Source organism: Beta vulgaris, chromosome 7 (genome assembly GCF_026745355.1).
Source record: "Beta vulgaris subsp. vulgaris cultivar EL10 chromosome 7, EL10.2, whole genome shotgun sequence".
NCBI lineage: Eukaryota > Viridiplantae > Streptophyta > Magnoliopsida > Caryophyllales > Amaranthaceae > Beta > Beta vulgaris.
Window position 1 is genome coordinate 48,524,845 of NC_079208.1, and position 24,432 is coordinate 48,549,276.

General features: G+C 36.5%; 2 protein-coding genes across 4 annotated transcripts; both read right to left on the reverse strand.

Annotated features, from left to right (window-relative positions):
• Window positions 1-188: 188 nt before the first annotated feature.
• Window positions 189-3,307, reverse strand: LOC104908707 (CDT1-like protein a, chloroplastic). The gene is made up of 6 exons (XM_010697850.4): window positions 2,947-3,307; window positions 1,985-2,104; window positions 1,635-1,872; window positions 727-1,531; window positions 549-639; window positions 189-462 (listed from the first exon to the last, which is right to left on the reverse strand). The coding sequence occupies exons 1-6, from the start codon at window positions 3,183-3,185 to the stop codon at window positions 405-407; spliced, it is 1,551 nt and encodes a 516-aa protein (XP_010696152.2). The 5' UTR covers window positions 3,186-3,307; the 3' UTR covers window positions 189-404.
• Window positions 3,308-4,674: 1,367 nt separating this feature from the next.
• Window positions 4,675-17,083, reverse strand: LOC104908706 (hypothetical protein). Of its 3 annotated transcripts, none has more exons than XM_057396157.1 (10): window positions 17,022-17,083; window positions 15,789-16,064; window positions 13,746-14,070; window positions 13,413-13,637; window positions 12,488-12,747; window positions 9,259-9,467; window positions 7,679-7,801; window positions 6,912-7,097; window positions 6,098-6,235; window positions 4,675-5,726 (listed from the first exon to the last, which is right to left on the reverse strand). In XM_057396157.1, exons 2-10 carry the CDS (start codon window positions 15,982-15,984, stop codon window positions 5,421-5,423), a joined length of 1,968 nt encoding a protein of 655 aa, XP_057252140.1. In that variant the 5' UTR covers window positions 15,985-16,064; window positions 17,022-17,083; the 3' UTR covers window positions 4,675-5,420. The 3 variants fall into 3 exon arrangements, with proteins under 3 accessions (XP_057252140.1, XP_048503821.1, XP_048503819.1); XM_048647864.2 differs by lacking the exon at window positions 17,022-17,083 and adding an exon at window positions 16,703-17,015 and having other exon boundaries at window positions 15,789-16,098; XM_048647862.2 differs by lacking the exon at window positions 17,022-17,083 and adding an exon at window positions 16,703-17,015 and having other exon boundaries at window positions 15,789-16,109.
• Between the last annotated feature and the right edge of the window lie 7,349 nt (window positions 17,084-24,432).

Here is a 24,432-nt window from a genome sequence, read left to right on the forward strand (position 1 = left end):
ATATAGGCGCATCCTCCCAATAGAGTCGCACAAAATGATACAGAAAAAGTTCAAAGATAGTATATTTATGATGATTTCTTCATTTCTGGGAGAAACTTATATCCTTAGGTACCCATCTATGGCAGAATTCGTTCAAGATACTCAGGTACATTTTCCTTGTACAAATGATTATTGATGAAACCAACATGAGCAAGAATTTGATTGATTCCTTAATTAAATAAAAAACTGGTTTTACAAGTATTCTAATAGGATATACACTAAACATGCACAAAATTTAATATGGCTGAAGGGACATACATGATGCATCCATCTTGCTATTCTTGTTATCTAACTTAAATGACCCAATACAGTAAAAAATATCCCATTTACTTTTTATACTGTCAAATTCTGGAAACCTTGTAGTCTCAATTTGCTTCTAGCAGCTTCATGCGTAATGATTCAGGAGATGAAGATTTGTTGAGTCTGCAAAAGCAAATAAACATGAACATTAGCGATCACTGGCAAGACATAAAATTTATTACTAGAAATAGGCAATCAAGAGAACCCACCGTAGGAGAGTATCCCCACTGAGAGAATGCACTTCTGAGATGTAGTCTGGCGCAACTTCTTCTAGCAACTCGAGCTGCTTCTCAACCTCGACTGCAGAATACAATGAAAGTTCGGTCAAGAATGGTCAGCAACAAATAAAGTTCGGTCAAGAATCACAAGGATGAAGAAAACCCTTACTTCTATCAACAATATCCAAGTGGACTGTGATTAGTTTGTAAATAAGCTCCTCTTTTGTGACAACAGAGCGCCTCATAGACTGGAACAGAAGAACAATCATGTCATATAGTTTGGGTACTTCAGCCATCAGTTCTTGTCGCCTTTTTTCTGCTGGACAATTGATCCCTTTCTCACCAACTTGACTCAATTGATCCTCAATGTCATTGCTAGTCTGATCAAAATTCAGGGCCCTACGCTTTGCTGACTTGGTGGACAAATCACAAGTATAATCATGATCCGGGGACATCACAAACCGTTTTGGCGGCAGCAATGCAGGTGTGGCTGACATCAGCCTTGCCGGTGTTGAAGCGAGTTTGGCAGGTGTTGAAGCGAGTTTTGTTGGTGATGAAGCGAATTTTGCAGGTGTTGAAGCGAGTTTTGTCGGTGTTGAAGCGAGTTTGGCAGGTGTTAAATCAAGTTTGACGGGTGTTGACGCGAGTTTGGCGGGTGCTGAAGCGAGTTTGGCGGTTGTTGAAGTGAGTCTTAGAGGTGTAGCATTGCTTCCAATTATGCTAATGGAAGGTTCATCTTTAGCCTCAATGGAAATGACCTCTTTGATAGGAATTTCTCGCAATTGAGATGATGGCTCAGCTAGGGGGGACTGAGAAACCGAAGCACCCAAAGCCCTAGATGAGAACCGCCTCTTAAAAGAGGGAGCAGTATGTAATACTGCCAGTGGGGCAGGGGTTTGGCACATGTTTGGTTCAGATTCCTGCTTTGGCTGATAAAACAGCTGAGGTAAATCTCCCTCTGGAACATCATCATCCTGATCAGAAACAAAAACCGCTGCATTAATTTAAGTTCAACAGCCTCCATATTAAAACAAAAATTCAATGTCAAAAGTTATTGATTCAGAAAAAGAAATATACCTCATCATGGGTTCTGGAATAATCAGTGAGTCGTGAATGAAAGATCTGTTTCAATCGAGAAAATCCACCGCCGCCTTTCATGTGCTCTTCAGTTGCCACTGCTGCATCCACCTCAAGTGACACAAAAAGCTCCTCCTTCATACAGTTTGTTTCCCTGTCTTCAACACGAATTTTCTTTACCATAATCACCTCTGGCATGATGTGCTTCAACTGACCCAGGTGATGTAATGTGAACTTCCTATAGCAATTCAGAGAAATACAATGAAGATTTAGCTAGATAACCCAATAAATTACAATTGGTAAGCGGGAGAAACATGGAGGATGCTAAACAGCTAAGGGTTTTCTGTTACCTATTTGTCAAAAACTCTATCTTTCGAGAAAGCTGAGCAACTGTTGATGGCAGTCTTTTCAGCCTGAACAACCGAATTGAATTAACCATTGCATTGAAGAACTCACACAGCACCTCATACCTGGTAATTCCATCATTACAGGATTAGTATATCACAAAAGTCGAAAATATCATCATTGAGATACTTCTACAACACTCTAGTATCTTGTTTACTGTCTACAAGAACCAAAAACCCAATCAACCAAGACTTATCAGTTCAACTACTATACCCCATTTCTCTCATACAGGATTTAAAGGAAAATCAGCAAAAATTCCGATTCATTTCCCCAGTTACGGACAACGAACGCAAGATATCAGATAAAATTTGAAACAGTCAGCTTCCAGGTTTATATAGCCACAGTAACAATTAACCCAATAATAACATTCTTCACAATAATCCAAGGTTCAATAATTACCCCACATATAATCTTAGATTCATACACTTTCTGCTTACATGATCTCAACCCAGATTGAGAAACAAACACCATTAATTTATTTCCGGTAATTTGTAACATTTTATATTTACTCCGATAAAACCCTAAATTTATCAAATTTACAGAAGCATTCACGATTGTATGAAATTAACCCTCTAAAATACTAAATTAGTCAAAGGGTATACATCCAAACTCAAATATCAGCAAAAATATTCAACAACAAGATCACACTGGTACAGCAGTAAAACATTTAGAGCCGAAAAAAAACCCCTAAAACCCTAATTTCCAAAACCCTAATTCTGGCAAATCTAAAACCCCCAGATTTACCCAAAAAATTAAAAGTGAAATTCAACCTGGAATGAATCAATCATCATAACACCATAAACATCCACATTTTAATAGAATCAAAATCATTTGAAATCTCAAAACCTGTAAATCAATAAAAACAAACAAACAAACAAACAAGATTAAAAATTAGTAAGAGTATTACTTTTGGGGCAACCTTGAGGGGCATTTCTGGAATTCCTGAAACATCCCAGACTCACAAACTCCATAACTGAGCTGGGGAAGATCAAAACCGGAAGCGAAAGCGGGTTTGGCAATGCGGATCTGACGAGGCTCAGGAGTAGAAATCATAGGGATAGCAGAGGTTGAGGAGAGAGAATGAGGGTGTTTTTTGTTTGGGGTTGTTGTTACATCTGATGATAGTGATGATTCCCATGACTCCATTTCTTGAAGTTGCAGAGCAGCAGAGGAGAGAGAAAATAGAATCTGGGTTCTGGGTTCTGGGTTTTGTTTATTGTTGTTGCAGACTGCAGTAAATGTAATGAAGTTGGAAGGTTATGGAAGAGAAGAAGGGTATAATTTAATTTATTTATAAATAAATGTAGAACAAAGGTTAGGGTTTTTTGGCGGGAAGTAACGGTCATCAAGGTATTCGCGGTTATTTTTTATTTACTGAATGTCTGAAACACTGAATGTAACCCTACTCGTTTTAATTATTTATGGGAAAAAAATTATTTATACTTCTAAATTTGACTCCTTTTGGCTGTAGCAGGTTTAGAAGATTTTTTTATTTGCAATGAGATTTTAGATCCTTTGGATGATTATAAGTGTTGGATAACTTTTATTTAATAAAATCACTTTTTGATTTTTCTCGTAATCATTTTAAGGGGTCGCCTGTATTTAGGAAAACTTTTAAGAGATTAATGATTAGGAGAGAAACTGTTATGGGAAATAATTTGAGAGGTAACTGTGAGAGGAAACTAATTAGTAATTAGTAGCGGGTTTGGTATGAGGTAACACATTCTAAGGAAGATCATTCTTGCATTTGGTATTACAAGAGAGACTATAAGAGATATAGTAGAGAGACCAAAGGAGACACATAGCACAGAGACTCGAGGAGAGTGAGAAAGCCACATAATGGAATAAAAATTACCCTGTGAATTATTAGTTTATTACCCTAAGGGGGGCATAGCCGCATAGGTCCCCTCATTGGAGGGAATAAATATGAACCTAAACAATTACCCTCATTCCAAGCATATGATTTAAGCCCATATATTTTATCCCTTAGATTATTCGGGCTTGTTCAATTCAATTCAGGAAAATGCAAGAATGTATTTTTTTTACCTTTTCTTTTCTCCTTTCACTTTTTATAGATTTCTAAATTTGTCAAATCGGATTGAATTCTTCTTTTTATAAGAGCACAAAAGGACAAATAGATGTATTAAACTTGTCATGCCGAAAGATTTTGGACCCAAACGATCATAAATCAAATGATAAAGTTAGAAAATAACTACCCTCAAAAGATGCAATGAGTAGGTAAATGAAAACATTAAGAGATCATTTGGTTCAAGATATGGAATGGAAAGGGAAAAGATACAAATAGAGGAGGAGAATGGTAACAAAAATGATTATCTTTATTGTGTTTGGTTCAAACCAAGGAATAGAAATGAAAGGTAACCATTAATTTCAAGTAATGGATTTTGTTACTTAAGGGGGAGGGAAGGTAATGATAAGGGATTAATGAAAGGTTGAACCAAACAAGAAGAAAGGAAATCGATAATTGATTCAGTTTCTTAAAATTCAAAAATAGTGAACCAAACAACCCCTAAAGAGGTAATAAAAGAAAAATGAAGACGGATCTAGATAGTGGTAAAAGAGCTATGTAAATAATGCGAGGGAAAAATGAAGACGACTCATTTTGACGTTGGAGATATATCATAAGTAATTACCTTCACCACCCCACTCCCTCATTCACCTTCATTAGCTCCATTATTTGTTCCAAAATCTCCAAAATACATTATCCCAATTCAAGTAAGCCCTAAGTAGTATCGGGCCATCGGCCTAGTTCGTTTGGGCGTGGGACAAACTAGAATATGTATGCATCACATTATCCTACAAAAACTGGCAATTGTAACGTGCTCCTTTTGCTAGACAATCAACAACTTTGCTTGATGTTCTTGCTGCATAATGAAGGCTCACATGGATGTCCACGGCAATTCCATGCACTGTTGCACATACATTTGACATGGTTATCTCCATGATAATTCATCGGCTGTTCAGCATTGATCTGTAACTGTTGGTTTGCTTTTCGTGGAGAGGATACATTCTTCCCATCACCATCCTTGATAAAGACACCAGCCATTTGAGGCATTGCTATCAGTTCAGCCATTTAGGCACTTGCTGCCCAGAGTTGAAAGCCAGCATCTACCTTGATGTCCTAAGCTAGACCTGCATCTAGGCAAATCTGAAGGCTTATTGTCTTTATCACCGTAGAACCATAGCTTCATTCATTACATGAACCTCTGAGGGAACCAGTAATTTCTACATTCAGTTCCCGTATACAATGATTTGACATTAGCAAACCTGAGAACTCCCTATTCGGGCGTAAGGACAGTGTTTTGATTTAGGTAAAGGATGGCAACAAAATGCTTAATGATTATGTTGATTTGAAACCTCATTTTATACGACACTCCGTTTATCAGAAGATGCTCTTTCTACCACTTTTCCGGTATGACTGCTCTTAGAAGAGAAGCTCTTGCTGGGGGCCTCATGCCTTGATAGAGATCGCTGCAAGATCCGAATTGGGACCCCACCCATATCAAAATCTTCCTTCAAAGATTTGGTTAAAAACCGTATTTCTGTATCTGATAGCTCAGTTTTGCCCTTCACAAAGGCAACAAATGTCGGTGGTCGAGCCTTCACCTGTGTGAAGTACTTGACCTTTGGTTGTGCAGCCTGATCTTTCCAGGAGTGTCTGCTCATAACCTGAAACCAGAGAATTAACACCTTTATGATGTGCAAGTGCAAGTACAAATGCGTATGCAGAACGTCATATATCTAAGCTAGAATAAATGTAGGATTCATTAACATGCACTGTTCCTAAACCAACACCATGCCATGTTCTGACCACTGGTTCCGCCTGCCGCTGACCAAGAAGCTATATCCGGTAATCATAGAGAAAAATCATCAAGTGTAACACGATGAATCACAACAAGACAAAAGAAGTTAACAAAAGCAAAACTAGGACACCGAGTCCTGCTTTGTCATCACTAGTGGAATCAAAAACACACATTACGATACTTGTGTCAGATCGCAAAGGAAATTATCTTGATGAGCTGTGAAGGAAAGAAACACACCTTGCGCAACCAACGATTAAGTCGGGCTGTTGGCAGTCGTAGACACCATTTATCGTAAGTCTCAATAACCTGACGCATGACTGCAATCCGACCCTTTCCCTCCAATGCAGAAACAAATATAACTGGTATTCCAGTTACCTGATGATAAAAGTGGGTTAGTTTAACCAACCCAAAAAAAAAATCTCATGAACTCAGTATACTTTTTGGTGCCTGACAAGTTAAGTGGTTTGATTAGATTGAAATTCATGTTCTTAGGTAAGACAATATTACATTGCCAAGAGTTTGAGATGAAAAAAAAGGAATTCACTTATCGAGGTGATTTATAGGTGAAGAAAAAAGTCGGGAGAGAAGGATGAAGACATGCTCATCAAAATCACTAAATATCTGCACATGCTCATAAGTTGTCCAGGAATAACAGGAACTCTGATGAACATAAGGGCTTTTTTTAGAAACAAGTAAACAACATTTCAGAGACTTATAAGCTCCATGGAAGTCAAACCTCCCCACTCACCTTCCTCAAGTTCAAAAGCATAGGAAGAAAGCTTAATTTTTTCAAGACTCCAATTCATTCTCTTACTCACACACTCACTTATAAACAGCTGAAACATGGGGGAATCAACTCATCATTCCCATCTTCATCCTCATATACTACAAAACAGACCTTTTAAATTTTGGTACTGCTAAAATTGGGGGAACCATAGGTTCCTTCGTTAGCATATCTGCACTTGGAAAGGAACATAGCTAACTCATCAAGAAGGATTAGCCACACATCAGACTTAGAAGAGCAATGGAACTGAAGTTTCAAAAGGCAAACCTGTGGTATAAGTTTCTGGATCTCTTCAGGAACAGCTTTCACGACATCTTCATATAACTTGGGTTTCTGTTTTGCTTTCAAAAGATCCACTTTGTTCACAATCACTACCAAACCACGGCCTTCTTCCACTGCCTGTCTAGCTATAACTATTTCAGCATGCTTCAAGCTCCTCCTAGTCTTTGCAACCTGAAAGCCGGAATGAAGAAACTATAAGCAGGATAAAATGACTAAAGCAAACCAATAAGAGAGGGAAGCTAACCCAATCTATAATAAGCAGGCACTGAGGCACAGTTTGAGACTTGACTAAGCTAATCAATATATTTACATTTAGCTATAATGCCAGAAATTTATATATCAGGTACTTAACCCTAAGTAGGACACTCCACCCTTTCTTCTTTCCCCTCTGCCTTGCTTTTTATGTATGTGCTACTCTGGAAGACTTTGTATTGTGGCATTCTCTATCTATATTGATATTCATATTCTTAACCAATAAAGAGAATCTCTTATTAAGTCCATCTTAAATAGAAAAACAACCATCTCTAAGATTTTTGAATATATAAGGATAACGATGCATACATATGAAATTGAGACATCTTCAGTCTTGAGGCTCCTCCTTGATATGGGTTGGTCTTTTTGGTGTTAATGTTGTTTTTCTATACCTCATTCTTTAGCTTGTTGGGTAATTTGGTGTGGTTTCCCATGTTTCATTAATATAACTTTTGTCAACCATAACCACATAACAACGCAAGAAAACATCAACGGCTCACCTCCTCTCCATCAAGGACCAATGCAACTACATGTGCCCTCATAAGATTTTTCCTGGTCTGCATAATGCTCAAGGAAGCTGGGCCTTTCTCTTTTGTCCTCTCCAACCACCCAGCAGTGTCAACCTGATTTAAGAAAAGCAAGCTACAAAGTATCAATATATATCACATATTCTAAGTAAAAGTCTAGAAATCTACCCACTTGACAATTCATGTGAATCATTTTGGAATATCAAAGAGGATCGGTCAAATCTTATATTACCAAACAAACCAGGAGGTGAAACTACTATACAGGTCCCATAAAAAGTTAGAACATGTTATTAATAGAGACATATCTACTAGGGACTTCTTTTTTTTATTATCTGAAGTATGGTCTTTCCATACATTTCTATAAGACTATAATTCTAAAAAAAATCTATAGAGAGTGTATTGTCTCAATGAGCAATAGGTCTTTTCAGGGTTGCAGCTAGACAAGCAGAGGCTAAAATATCAGATTAAGACTTTAAGAGGCCTTAAGGACACGGTGGCAGCTTCAGGAAGGCAAAGCATAAATAAATTGACAGGAGATAACAGAAAAATTTTAGTCGCTCTGTGCCAAACCCATCATATATGGAACAGAGAATTTGTCTCTAAGAGAGTATGCGGAGGGTTCGTAGAGCAGACTACTAAGATAGCACATTGTGAATGCACAATTAGAGTAGGTTCAGATAAAACTGTGTCATGGAAATAAACTCTCAAGTCTCAACCCTCAAAAAAGGACCAGCTACGCAGTAATTATTATACAACTAATATCAATTTAAACATTGTGAATGCATAGTCAGACTAATTGGTGAAAACTGGATCATAAAATAACCTCTGAACCCTCAAATAAAGAACCAGCCACAGAATGACCGATACAATAACCTCTTATGCATGGAGCAGACGTCAATAATAGGATTCAGACTACACAATTAAGATTTAAAGTAGATAGATCAAGACTTTACAAGGGTTGCACTTTAAATTCGTAAGCATCTATATGTAAAATTGTATGTCTCAAAGACTGAAAGCTGCAGGGTCTGATATATGTGATGATAGATATGTACTTCCTATCAGAAGATGCTAAGAGATCCTTGATGGACATAATTTTCCGAACAACGAGAGTTTCCCCTATGTAAGCTCATAACAAGGGAAAAGAAGGTCTGGATCAGATGTGCATAACATCAAAAAAAGCTGAGTCAACTCGTCAAGGAAATAAGGTCATATATTCGAAAAAGACTTGCACAAAGTTACAGAGTCAGAAGCATGAAGTTATGTGAAGCAAACTGGCAGACTAGTCAAAGAATTTACCTCGCATGTAGCAACTACAACATTGCTTTTGACATGTTACCTTCATGACCCATAAGAGAAGAGACTAAAAAGTGATATTTTATCATTAAGAAATAATTTCCAAAGGCATGGAACGGCAGAAACATTAATGACAAACACTGTTATAGATTGCTACAAGTCCTTTGTTCATAAGATTAATAAGATTATGATAACATCGGCATGAGTAAACCAGATTAGAAAGTAAAAGGAGAACTTAAGAAATAAGATAACAACCCTACCATATATACAGTTCTTCCATCATACTGAAACTGAGCTCGAATAGAATCTCTTGTCAAACCAGCTTCTGGCCCTACCAGAACACGCTCTTCTTGTAATAATGTATTCAGTAAGGTTGACTTCCCAACATTGGGCCGTCCAACAATAGCTAGCTGTAATGGTAACTTAGATTCTTGAGTCTCAGAAGAACAACTTCCCTGAGTAGCTTCATCTAAGAATACGGCAATATTCAAAAGAATCATGAGATGGTGCAAGTAAAATCTTGTCAAATGTAGCAAGAGAATCAAAATTAGGCAGCAAGTGATACATTGACAACAATGCACAGGACCATCAAACAATTGAGAACATAATCTGTGACAATAAAGAAGAAATTTTACTGATCCTCAACCACAGCCACAAAAAGGACAAAAGGGCGGGAGAGAGCGTAAAGAAAATGCAAGTGAACCTCAATATGAACATGGGGATTATACATCAACGCACATGCACTTGTATATGAGCATAGGGATCAGGTATTGCAAGTGCACATCCTCACAGTGCCCCAGAGACACAAAATTGAGGAGCAAAGCTGAATCAGTTGTACCAATCAGTAAAATTCAAAATAAATCTGTAAATGCAAGCGATCAAGGATAAGAGCTGGCTGAGGCTATGTTCAGTTCACCTTATTTTTGCTTATTTCAGATCTAATCAGATCAGATCAAATCAGAAAAAATAAGTTCAAATCAGATCAGAAAAAATAAGTTCAGATCAGATCAGATCAGACAACAATCACATCAAATAATCTTTTCAGATCATATCATGCTTATATTCAAAAACTCATTATTATTGAGACGAATCAAACAAGACCCCAAATGACTATATTTTTTCTTATATATTGAGAAAAATCTAAAAGATTCTCTCTAATTGTGAATAGTGTCAAGATTCTAAGTGAGAAAGATAAAAAAATACAAAGGAGTATTATTATTTACTAGTACATTTGTTCAAAAGATTATTAGTTGTTGTTGTACTTATTAATTATTAATATTGGTAATTATTATTAATCTTGTTGTTACCATTATAAATGTCATTGTTATCATTATATTAAGTTATTTTGTTGTTATTAAATAATAGAAAATTAAAAGCCACGTGTTAAGAACATAAGATTGACGCAAAAATAAGAAATATATAATAATGATAGCTCAAATTCATGACAACGAAACTACTAAGTTCGGATTACATTTCAAAATAAGCTAAGTGTGAGATACAAATTATAAATTTAGATTCGGTATACCTCTTCCTACCGAATTCCAAATCTCTCTAGCTATTTGAAGTTGCACGATATTTATTTTATTTATTGCTCAAGTCATAGTTGTTTGTATATCTTATTTTATTTTATATGGAAAAAAAAAAAAAGTTGAGTTTGCCGACTTCTCAAGTGTGAAAATTTTTTAAGGGAAAGTGTGAAACATTGTATAGGTGCTCTTATAAAATAATGACTTGAGTTATATAATTATTTTTAGTAATAATAATAATTATGATTATAATTATTATTGTTGTTCTTATAATAATGATAATAATAATTATTATTATTAATAATAAAAGTTGTGTAAAAGTTGTAATAGAAATAAAATGATAATAATAGTAATACTATAAAGAAGATCTTATAATGTATTGCATAATAATGATTTACAAAGTAATAATATAATATAATAATATATTTTAATAATAAAGATCTTGTAAATCAGTATCAGATCAGATCCAGATCAGATCAGAAAAAATAAGTTCAGATCAGATCAGATCAGAAAAAATAAGTTCAGATCAGATCAGATCAGAAAAAATAAGTTCAGATCAGAAAATTTCAGGTGAACTAAACATAGCCTGAATTAACTTAATGTTCACTTATTGTGCAAGATTGAGTGAAAACTATTCAACTTACGATTTCTAAGAGTAGTCTAACCTTCTTTAACTAGTAGCATAGGTAGCTATTGAACAAGTTATTTTAACATGCCAGTTTTGTGCTATTTCCAGTACCTATATTTCTTTTACTTTCTCCAACTAAATAAAGATGCTCTAAGAAATTATTCCCAACATCCCAGCGCTCGCCTTGAAACCCCCCCCCCCCCCAATAACACCTGAATACAACATATATTAAAAGAAAGACAGCATGAATATGCCATATATGATATAATTATATAACCCTTCTCTTGTACTAATAACTTGTCTATAAACTAGAATATAAAACAGCTCCCCCCGACCCACCCATATACTTCCTCTGCTCTTTTATTATTCCAACATTTCCCTTATTTAGAAGTTTCATATTAATTGCAACACTACTAAATTTGACTATGATTTCTCTCTCTCTCTCTCCTCATCACATGGGTCCCTTTTTTCATCTCTCTCTATCTCTCTCATCTCCTCAAAAAATGTACAACCTTACATGTTGCAATTATTGAAGAACGGAGGAAGTACTACACTAAAATATAAAAGGAGGCAAAAATAACAGCTGTAATGTTTATCATAAAATAGATGAAAAAGAAAGTTAACAGGGACATGCTATATTCTATAAAACCCAGACCAACAACTCTGCTGCTATCTGCACGTCCTCAGGTAGATATCTTGGCATCTTCTATTACTCATGGAAGTTATTGTCAGTGTCAACCAGATCTAAAGCTGGGTCTGGGCAAGAATACCAACCACAAGCGGCACGAGTAAATAAGTATTAAGTAAACCTATATTTGTAACTGTAGCCCTATCAGTATTCAAAATTTGACCTAATTCCTGCATTGGTTCCTTTTGCATGATCTGCAAAAGACTCGATTAAGTCCTTGGCAAAGAGCAGCTCACCTTTTGAAGGGGATAGCTAAACAAATATGGAGTCCACACACCCAATCTCTTAAGGGTCTGTTCCATTTCCCCTTTTCAGCACTCAGCAGTTTTACAATCTACTCCTTTTGCGTCTTTCTCATCTTTTACCAAGCACATAAGCACTAATACAAAAAAATTCCTTGACTTCACTGAAAATTCACTTTCTTTTGGGTTTTAGGGGGAGATGGGGTTAGCGCTGCAGTTGCATCTCCAATCAGATTATTAAATCAGCCTCACATACTCCTCATACACATACCAGTCTAATCAGATAAAACAACAGGTTCCCGTTTGGTAATAAACATTAAGCATTCTTATATTAAGGGAAAGCCGTAATGTAAACTGACGAACCAACCACAGGTCTTCAGAGAAAAAAACGGAACAACTACATACCATTTAGGACTTGGACCATATGCTCCTCCAGCAAGGGCTTTAAAGCATCATAAAGTTCTGCCATGCCTAGTCCAGTTTCTGCAGATATAGCAATCGGGTCCCCAAAACCTAATCTGTATGCTTCACCAGCAGCTGCAGCCAATGAACCATCTGACTCATCTAGTGATTCAGATTTATTCATCACTAGAACGATTTTAATTCCAGGTGCATGCCTACGTAGCCACTTCCCAACCTGCAAGTCCATGGATTGCAAGCCATCTCTACAAAATTGGAAGTAGGAAACTTCAACATATAACTCAACTGTCAATTGTGAATGAAGTGTCAATAGAGAAGACAAAAGACTCAAAACATATGATATTCCTTGATTCAACACAGCACATTGAATTTTTTTTCTAAAACTTCTCACTTCCCTAGTGTCTTAACTTCAGTAGTCACTAATTCAACATGCCAATACACATCTTTTTGTTACAATCATTACTTTCCATGGCTGATCCAACTCGAACAATTTAAATCTCCAATATAATTTCTGCTAAATCTAACATTATACCCTCAAGATAGACAGGAAACAGGACTTCAGTTTGTGGCACAGACCAAGAATTAAACAAAGGAAAATTTGTCAAAAACAATCTATTATAAGCCACTTTTTGTCAAAAACAACCTTTTTTGTCAAGACAAACCTTAAACGAATTTTTTTTGTCACATTAAACCTTTTGGCCAGAATAGACCATTGACTTTATTTTCAAGCGTTGACCACCCTATAGCCCCACCCACGAAACTGCCCCACTTCCCAGATCCACCCATGAAACCGCCCTTTCACGATGTTCACAACCCTAACTATATCCCTTTCACGGCAGCGACCCCTCCCTCTTCCCCAAAAGGTTGTTTTTGACAAATTTTCCTTAAACAAATTCAAAATAACACATACCGTGCAGCTATCAAGAAGATGGCAAACTGGGATCTTGACAACACATTGGCGGTCATATCTGCAGTCCGTTCAAGAATAGACCCTGAAGTAGCTGCCGCTTCTAAGCCAGCTGAATCAAGTACCTGGAACCGTAAATCACCCAGTTTGGCAATCCCATCCCGTATATCACGAGTCACGTGATCAGCAGGAGTATTATATACTAGTGCCTCTCTCCGCCGAATCAAACTACAATGACAATAATTTACTCAAAAGTTCACATACACAATCAATATCCAATTAAGCTATTATTCACTCAGCACGGCAACAACCCAATTAAGGTTTCAAAATAACTACCGGTTAAAGAGGGCAGATTTGCCCACATTTGGCCGCCCCACAATAATTGCAGTAGGAAGCAACTCCTTGTCAACCTGTGTAAAGTCCACTAGCTTGCGGCTCAAGCCTTTTGTTTTCACAACTTCAATGAGATTCTCTTCAGCGAGCTCAGAAATATTACTGTTGAATTCTGAACTTTCTGCTGAGCAAGTGCTAGGCCCAGCCAGATTAGAGAATCCGAAAATGCTCCTATATTGGCACATTAATAGTGAGCTAATTCCTAATCTATCACAACCTCCTACTCCTACTCTACCATTTCCAGCTGCCCAATAGCCTGAAGATGAACCTGAAATTCAAAAAATTCAAGTAAGTGAGTTCTTTTATCTCTATTATATAAGGGAAGGGGGGGAGTAATGGTGTCCTTTTTAGAAATGCCTATTTTGCCCCCTTCTCTTTCTAAATTACAAAAGGAATGTCAAAAATCAAAATCGACACTCAAAGAAAACTACTGAAAATTAATTTACAACACTTGCTCACAAATCACTTAAAAGAAGAAACTTTACAAATCACTCATACAATTGACAAAATCACGTTATAAAATCACGCAAATCACTCAAATAATCAGGAAACTTTATTAAAACTTAAAATTAATATACAAACTAAAACTAATAACCTAGAACGTCAATACATACAAAAACATTTACAAAAATTTACTTATAAAAAAAACCATTAACAATTAATGGTGGGTCATGATAAAAAAATAGAGGTGTATTTGTAGTGAAATCAGAATTTAGAAGTTAGACAAGGAAAAAAATTATTTACTTTTTTATAGTGTTTCCTATATATAATGAAACTTTTACATATATTTGGACCTATCTTTTTCTATTATATAATAGCGATTAATTATCAAGGTAAAAAGGTTTATGTAAAATATCATTCAAAAATTAAAGTACAACATATCTCTATTATATAAGGGAAGGGGGAACTATGGTGTCCCCGAATGAAAGACTATATTACCCCCTTCCCATTCTAAATTACAAATTCACTTACAAATCAAAGGGGGCTTCAAACAAAAATATAATTATAACAATCACTCACAAGTCAACTAAAATCATAAAATTGCATAATTTACGTTATGCAAATCATTAAAATGAGGAAACTTTATAAAAACTTAAAAATTCACTTACAAACTACAACCTATGAAAAAATTGACTTGAAATCAAAGTGTCCACTTTCTTTACAATTTATGAAGTACTGTACTTAATTCAAAAATCAACTAAAAAATTATAATATTAGAAATCATAAATAAATTCAATAAAATTTCTATTTTTTCATAGAATTTAACTTTGAAAAGTAAAAAAAAAAAAAGAATGGTGAGAGACTTAAGTGACGAAACTAAACCAATAAATTTTGCAACTAAAAACAATTATACTTCGTATGTTTAATGTTCAAATTTTGACTCTTATGCCGAAGAAAATCGAGTTTATGTTTCGAAAAAAATTCAAGCACGCATCGCGTGCAAAAAATTCTAGTTTCTTACTAATCAAAGTGGAACCATTTACTGGGCAATACTTCAATACTCCATTTCAGTCTTCCTGCATACTTTTATAACTACAACCCATCACTTTGACCACTAATATCTTTTTTTTTTTTACGGAACTTTGACCACTAATATCATTAATATTCAATTAGTCAATAAACATAAATTGTTGATATTTTGAACATATACATTGAAACTAATGCAACAAATTATTACATGATAACATCTTGTTTCGTATAGATTAGCAAACAAATATGGTCAGAGTTAGTATATGAATAGTGTAAATGTCAAAACTTTGCAATCATGGAAGAAGGGAAGAAGCATAAAATTATTAAAACAAAAGTTTCAGTCTTCGTTGATATATACATTAATTATATGTGATAGTATAATCTAAGTAAAGCAACTTAATATACCCCCGTCAAAAAAAAAAAATTAATATACCAATAGTAAAAATAGAACAAAAATGTAAACAAACATGCATAAGAAAAAAAAAAGAGAGCAGAAATGAGGGAACTGGGTATTACCAAAAGTGAAGGTAGAATAAGTTGTGGATGAATTAAGAAGATTTCCTCCATTGCAAAGATATTTTGAAGCTGGGTTATCAACCCGTGCACAATTTCTGCTTTGAATTTGCAGCAACGAGTTTGTTTCGCAGCGAAAACCTAGACCAAGGAGCCTCCTTTTTCCAAGATAGAATGGACAAAGCCATGAATTCGGCATCACAGTTTTTTTCTTTAATGGGGTAAATAGAGTTTTGTTGTTGCAGTACTCAAACTTGTCTACTTTGAAGCTTTCATGGTGAGTGGGATCAGTGGCGGATCCAGGAATTTTTTACTGGTGGTTCACTATTAATTACCGTTCAGTAAATCAAAATAATTTTTAATAAAAAATACTCCAAACTAAATTTCAATCGAAAAGAAAATAAATATATAACCAATAATTATACAAAATACAACCAAATAGTACTAGAAAAACCAAATATCCAAATTATACTACAAAATACAACCAAATACTAGTAAAAATGATTACAATTGCTCACGACGAGTTTTCATGTTTTGATATCGATTTACAATATCATTCATGCTAACATTCAAAAACAAATCATGCTAACAACTAAATTTGATGTATCTCACCAAATGATACATATGTCAATTTGTCATAACTCATAAGCCATAAACTATCATCAACAAAATCAACAATAAAGTGATAACACTCAATTTAAATATAATGTAATTTCAATAATCAAAACCTATAACACACAAATCAAAATACAACAACAAAATCAACATTTATAACAATTCTACATTACATAATCTGATATATAAACACCTTATAACAACTGAAATTGCAATTTATTTTTCAATTCTCATGAAATTGATAAACCCTAATCTATAAAGTAAAACAATAAATCAAGCAAATTGAGTAGATTAAGATGTACCTAGAGTAGATTCACGATTCTTGGAAGTTTTCCGGCCACCGTCGTCCACCAAGGAAATTTCCGACCACTTGAAGCCACGAATCGCCCACCAGGCCACCAATGAAGCCACGAATCGCCCACGAAGGACGAAGCCACCAGCAGTGACGAAGCCACCACGAATCGACACGAAGGCACCGCCGGTGAGGTCGCCGGACGAAGCCAGTCCAGCCACCAACGAACGAGGCAACGAGAAGGTTGAGGTTTTATGAGAGAGAAAGAAGTCTGCGATTGTGAATTTGTGAGTGAGAGAATAGAAGTTTGCGACTGCGTCCAGTGCGTGGAGTGGGATAATGGTGATGCAGTGTTATGGGTTTTTGGTCAAAACATTGGGGTTTTTGCTTTCAGAATACTTTTTCTTTTGTATTTTGTTTTGAGGAGATTGTAAACCGTAAATTCCAAGGTGCGCATGACCCAACCGGTTTCGACCCAGTTATCACCCAATCCAATTTCGACCCAGTTATCACTCAATCCAATTTCGACCCGACCCAATTGGTACCCAACCCAGTTATGACCCAACCTAATTTCGACCCAACCCAATTAGTACCCGATCCAACTAAACCCGACCCAAGTAAACCCGACCCAAAACTATTCTGATCCAATACAACACGACAATGAGTACTTTTTTGGTCAATTTATATAATTTTTGAACATAAAATATTTCGTCACTTTTTTTGGTCAAAGTAATTGACAAATAATATTTATCAAGATATAAATACATAATTAAGATCTCTATCATTTGTAACCACCTCATTTAAATTTGAAAAACCTCCAATATTCAACCCCCACGCGGTTGTTTTTTGTTAAGTAGTCCATTATACGGTATTTTAACGGTAAACCAAGTGGCATTATTAATGTTTGCTGTTTTGGTATATATGACATAAAAAGTTAAAAGAATTTGCCAAAAAGATAATGTATATTAAAGAAATATCTAATATGTATTATGTAATAACTTAAATACTTAATAAGTATTGGAAATGCTCTTTTTATTTTATCCCTCCAAATCTCCACACTCCACTTGCTTACTTAGAGTTTAGATAACATAAATAATATATAAATTGGACAAAAAAAAAGATAAAATAAAATCAGAATTGGAGTATTGAACAAACGAAAACAAAATAAAAACAGAATTGGACAAAAGAAATTTCAAAAAATTTCGTTTCATTCCACTAGCCAAGTTTCCAACATTCATTACAAAGCTAAATAAAAAGTAAACATTACTTAATACTTAGACAGTTAGGTTAGTCATTACTAGCTAGCATAAACAAAAAAATCCATAAATCTACCGATTACAATTTACATGGCCCATCAAGGCATCAAAAAATTACATCACAACCAGCAACTCAGCAAGGCACCAAATCAGCAACTAATACCCTCCTTGGAAGATCAGAAAACAGTGTTCTTCGGGGATCCAACTCCCCAGTGACGCAAGGGCTCATGGGTATCTCATGGCCATCATCAATGAGAATGTGATCCCATTCTTCTTCCATAAATCGAGTGAAAGCCCCATCCTCACCCTCCACAAAAATCTCCTTAGGTATTTCGAACCCAACCATGTGAACAACACCACCAGCAGTCGTTTCACCATCACCAGCAGCCTTTAACCCACCACCACCAGCCTCTAACCCACACACAATCACCTTTATAAACATATTTTTCGTCTTTTTATTTTTTTCCTTCCTCTCTAGCTTTGTCAAGAATTTTAACACCAAGTCCTCTACATCTTAGAGATCTCCTACAACCACTCTCTCATAAATCACCTTACCCTTTCCTTTATCCATTTTTGCAGTTGATGAACCTGAAATTATCAACTCAAAAGATTCTAAATATAAGGAAATATTAAAAACAAAAGACAGATTTTTGAATGAAATAAGGCCACCAAAGAATAAATTATGTAAAACAATCTATAACAAACTTAGTTAAACTTGTTTAAAACTTATTTAATTAGGACTCCAGGATACTTAGAACTAATTAAACCTAATTAATCTAGTTAACCAAAATGGTATGTTATAACAGGTGTGAGAGAGAAACAAATAATGAATGCAAAAAACAATAAAAACAGACAACAGATTTACGTGGTTCACCAAATTGGCTACATCCACGGCAGAGAGAGGGAGAATATTTTATTATGTGAGGAAAACCAGATTACAGAGAGAATAGAGAGAGCTTTCGTAGTCTAAACCCTAAGATATAAATAACATATTTATATCCACAACAGAAAACGCGTTTCCGCGTTACCCGGTCAGCCGCCCGATCGGGCGGTAATTTCCCTTTGCCCAGTTTTGTTGCGCGCCCGATCGGGCGAGCTCTCGCCCGATCGTTGTTCGGTCAGCCGCCCGATCGGGCGACCTCGCCCAATGTCATTGGGCGACTTCGTAAAACTATCATAACTTTCTCGTTTCTCAGCGGAATTGGGCATATGACGTATCGTTGGAAAGCTCTCGGAACAAGCTATCACCTCCACTTTGAATCACCTCAAAATCATTTATAGATTGAGAGATATGTCCATTCAAAGTTAGTCTTATGTCATTCCTTCTTCACGCATTCTACCAAACACCTTCAAGGCACCATTCAAGTCACTATTCTTACAAATCTCCACCTTGACTTGAATCCTCTCATAATAAGCCAGAAAACAGATGCATTGATCACAACGCCAGAATCTCCCTACACCAGATTGTCCCAACAGACAACCAGACCACATTAGTCCCTGAGGACCCCAGAATTGCCCCAAGAGGGCAACTAACAATCACGAACAGCTTGTAAGTCCAAACAACCTTGGAACTTACCTTGTGGAATCAGATTCGAACAGATGTGTTCCTTATACTCTTTCCTAGCACAAGTAACACCTTCCTTGGACAACCCAAAAATATTCACCTCTCCGACATACAGTGCAAAACCCACCATGTCTTCACAACGTCCCTTTGGGAGAGTTCCCAAAGATTTCATGCTGACCAGGAGTCAAGTTTGACTGACCCAATTTGAGGCGAAAAACACGGAATTTCAGATTCAGATTGTGAGTGTTGACAGATTTCTCCCTGACGTGAACCACCACTCCAACCTAGAGTGCCTCTGTGCTCCACCTGTTTCTCAACACTATCACAAACAGCCAATGTAGCAACCCCAGACTCAGATAACGTAGACCCTTGCAACACATACAATGTCTCCCGTTTAACCCCTTTCAGAATCATCTTCGAACCCCTGTAGACATACAACCCTCCACCCTCACCTTTGAAACTGAACCCTTTCTTGTCTAACAGACTAAGTGAAATCAGATTCTTTGTGACCTGTGGAACATGCCTAACATCATTCAAAGTACAAACTTTGCCATCACATGTCCTAATTCTGATGGACCCTATACCAACTGTCTTACAGACCTCACTGTTGGCCATAATAACACTTCCATCAACCTGTTTATAGTTCATAAACCACTCCCTGCGCGAACACATATGACAAGACGCCCCAGAATCAAGAACCCACACATCCCTACAATGTGACTGACTATTAGCTACTAGGGCCAGATCTTCCTCAGAATCACCTCCATTTCTGCCAAAGCAGCAGAACCTTCATTCTTGTCCTCCTGCTTCTTTTTCTTAGGACACTCCCTTTTCCAATGCCCCGTTTCCTTACAGTAATTACAGACATCACTAGATTTAGGACCTCTAGAAAACGGTTTCCTGGATTTTTTCCCCGAATTCTCCTGTCCATTACTACTGGCTACTAATCCAGCAGCCTGATCGCCTGTACCTGTACCAGACGCCTTATGACGAATCTCTCTAGTGTGCAGAGCAGATCTTACTTCTTCTAACGACAGACTATCTTTACCAACAATAAAGGAATCCACAAAATTCTCATATGATATAGGCAAAGATACCAACAATATTAAAGCAGCATCCTCATCATCTACTTTAACATCAATATTTCGCAGATCTAGCAAGATGGTATTAATTTATCTAGTGATCTCTAGAGACGTACCTTCCTGCATACGCAGTGAACAGACGTTGCTTCAAAAGCAACTTGTTGGTTAGAATTTCGTCATGTATAAACTCTCTAACTTCAACCACAGACCAGCAGCAGTTTCTCTGCTCCGCAACTTCAGTAATTATGTCGTCAGACAGACACAACATAATTATTGAATGCGCCTTTTCCTCCAGAATTTCCATCTCAGCGGTAACTGAATCCGTTGCCTTCTTGGCCAACGGTGCCCACAACCCCTGTTGCTTCAGTAAAGCCCGCATCTTGATTTGCCACAGACTAAAACTATTCCTCCAGTAAATTTATCAATTTTGACATTCATCCCAGACATCTTTCTCACACAGATCGATCACCAAAGCTCTTGATACCAGTTTGTTATAACGGATGTGAGAGAGAAACAAATAATGAATGCAAAAAACAATAAAAACAGACAACAGATTTACGTGGTTCACTAATTTGGCTACATCCACGGCAGAGAGAGGGAGAATATTTTATTATGTGAGGAAAACCAGATTACAGAGAGAATAGAGAGAGTTTGCGTAGTCTAAACCCTAAGATATAAATAACATATTTATATCCACAACAAAAAACGCGTTTCCGCGTTACCCGGTCAGCCGCCCGATCGGGCGGTAATTTCTCTTTGCCCAGTTTTGTTGCGCGCCCGATCGGGCGAAGCTCGCCCGGTCGTTGTTCGGTCAGCCCCCCGATCGGGCGACCTCGCCCAATGCCATTGGGCGACTTCGTAAAACTGTCATAACTTTCTCGTTTCTCAGCGGAATTGGGCATATGACCTATCGTTGGAAAGCTCTCGGAACAAGCTATCTCCTTCACTTTGAATCTTCTCAAAATCATTTATAGATTGAGAGATATGTCCATTCAAAGTTAGCCTTATGTCATTCCTTCTTCACGCATTCTACCAAACACCTTCAAGGCACCATTCAAGTCACTATTCTTACATGGTAAAATCTTAAGTAATATTAAAACACTAATTGAGTTCATAACAAAAAAAAAAGAACTTTAGCTACGAAATTCAAGTTTACTTGTTCCTAAACTTGGACCGTGATTGTTCTTGCTCATTAAAACTTGGATTAGAGCAAATTAATCCCTTGAAAACCTTTTTCATTCTCAATACTAAACATAACTAATAATTAAATTAACTCATTAAAAACTTTGGATTAGTTAGGTTAGAGCTGCTAGATGCATGTGCATCATTTACAATCGAGAATATGTGTGTAAGTGGATTGGACTTTGTCAAATTCAAATTCGGTTTAAAGTTATTGGACTCTAGAGATTGAGTCCAAGTCCAAGTCCAAGTGCAAGTCCAAGTCCAAATCCAAATCCAATTCCAATTCATTATTGTTATGTATGTATGTATATTGTGCCGATTTATGATTGAATTATTAAAATTTGAAAAAATTGGACATTACATCAATTCCATAAAGATAGTTACATACATCTTTAGAGTCTAACAAATGCAAATTGCGAAATACAAAAGGCACCAAAAGAGTTAATTAAAGTAATTTTTGCCTTTTATATCTTCACTTCTCACTCACTTCTCGCTTTGGACATTTGAAGGGTAAGTGAAAATTCTAGCTCAGGTAAAAAGTACAATGTGGGAATGTCAAAAAGCCCAAAATATCAAAGAATTATTTTATGAGTCCAATTGTTTGGACTAGATATTATACTTTCTCTGTTTCTAAACAAGTTCAACATAGAGAAGTGACACACAGACCAATTCATATAGAGAGAGAAAGTTGTGGATCAAACTTAATACAGGGATAATACAATTTAATAAATAATAACCTACACTAATACCAAATAACTTTATTCCCAACATTTTCCACCTGCAACCATAACACCACCATCGGCCACCGCCACAACCACCACTTTCCCCTCCCCACCCCTTCCATTCACAAAATGCCCCTCCGCTACCCTTTGCCACTGGAAACCACCCACTATCCTCTTCCCTCCCCAGACCAATCATCAATGACCACCACCAACCATAATTTCCACCGCAGCAATGCATTAATCACCAGCACCGACATCCTATAACTCTCCCACCACCACCACCATTGTAGCAACACACCAACCACCACCGTTCAAAAATCACCACCTTCGAAAGTTTTCAATTGAAACCCTAACCCTTGTTTCACAATACCACCACACGCGCCATCAAGAAATGGAATGCCTCCGTATCTAACTTGATTGTCAGATTTTTGAAAAGAAATGGCTACATACACCTCTCTCATCTGCTGATCTACAAATATTTGTTCCATGAAACCTTTCTTTGATGAAACCTTTTGGAAAGAACAATGTGATGAAGGAAATTATGAATGCTAATTGTTGTAAAAAGGTGTGATGGAGGAGACGAGAGAAGGCGGTGAGGAGGAGTTGGAGGAAAAGAAGGACGTCGAGGAGAGAGATAAGGGTGGTGACGGGATACACTCGGGGCTAGTGGGGGTGGTGTGGTGGTGTCGGGTTGGCAGGTTGAGTTGAGAAGGGGGGAGTTGGGTTGGGGTGAGGAGAGGAGAGAGAGGGGTAGATTGAGTTAAGGAAAGGTGGCTGAGCGAGGGGTTGGTGGCTGAGAGAGAAGGTATGTCGAGGAGAGTAAAGAGGAGGGTGGGCTAATGTTGTTTAGTTGGTAGAAGATTAATTAATTAAGTTTCGGATAAAATAAATAATGACATTTTTGTAAATAAAAGGAAAAAAAACTTTCCATTTTGAGCTATGTTATACTTATTATGATATTTCCCAAAATGAAAAATATTGCACTTCGGGGGCGTACGAAGATTCTTTTGCCATCTGAGGCGTTAATTTACCTACCAAAATATCACCTGTTTCTACCCAAGATCTCAGCCTCATAATTCTTACCTAGAAACGGAGGTTAGTATATTGTATGCTAAATTTGGAAAAATTATAAAAAATAATCCGAAGTTTAAGGCATCTTCTACCAATAATCTCAAGTATCGTTTTTTTCTGAATAATCCGTTTTCTAAATACTCAGAGACATTAGGTGAAAAATCCGTTTTTAACTATACAGCTGAATTTATTGAGGATTATATTACATTATTACCTGATTTCTGAAGAGGCAAATATGCCGATTTATCATAAAACTAGTTTGACATACAGCAGATGATAAATGTTTTCAGAAGAAACGTTTTGAGCATGATAAATTTAGTGTTCCACTCGTTTCTTTTCATTTTCGAATAGTCAGGAGTTTCAATCTTTCAAACTAGCTAGACGTTTCTGGTTCGTTTCGAAACGCATAATGTTTCTGAAGAAACCGAAACAAAAGCGCAAGTACACGTTTCCTTGCAACAAGATTTACGAGTGTCGACATAGCCCAAAGGACAGTTATACATCAGGCGACAAGATACCACAATTATCGGTGTTGAACTTGCAACTGCCAGCATGAGTCAGTAGTTCACACTTCACAACCGAGCGAACAAAATGATCATCTCTTAGAATAAGAGATAATATTGATAATATCATAAGATTAGCAACTCAATTTTCAGGCACTTTCAAGATGAATATGCGTTATTCCTCCATGATATTGAATGAGGATTGATTGATAATATTAAAAGTAATCAAAGTAATGATGAAGGCAAATAATAGGAATCAAATAATGATTTGACTCGTGCTATCAATAGATTTACAATGATTATCTATTACAATTTCTTGCATGCACAAATTCTTAACAGAATAATGATAAAACACTATTA

What these genes read in the sequence shown, in the direction of transcription:
- LOC104908706 (XM_057396157.1), bottom strand. Translation starts at nt 15,984, where the DNA reads ATGCCGAATTCATGGCTTTGTCCATTCTATCTTGGAAAAAGGAGGCTC. An exon ending in AAATCTGCCCTCTTTAACCG is followed by an intron (nt 13,638 to 13,745) that starts GTAGTTATTTTG and finishes TTGTCATTGTAG; the next exon opens with TTTGATTCGGCGGAGAGAGG. An exon ending in TGGTCCTTGATGGAGAGGAG is followed by an intron (nt 7,098 to 7,678) that starts GTGAGCCGTTGA and finishes TCCGGCTTTCAG; the next exon opens with GTTGCAAAGACTAGGAGGAG.
- LOC104908707 (XM_010697850.4), bottom strand. Translation starts at nt 3,185, where the DNA reads ATGGAGTCATGGGAATCATCACTATCATCAGATGTAACAACAACCCCA. An exon ending in ATAGAGTTTTTGACAAATAG is followed by an intron (nt 1,873 to 1,984) that starts GTAACAGAAAAC and finishes GAATTGCTATAG; the next exon opens with GAAGTTCACATTACATCACC. An exon ending in ATTCCAGAACCCATGATGAG is followed by an intron (nt 1,532 to 1,634) that starts GTATATTTCTTT and finishes GTTTCTGATCAG; the next exon opens with GATGATGATGTTCCAGAGGG.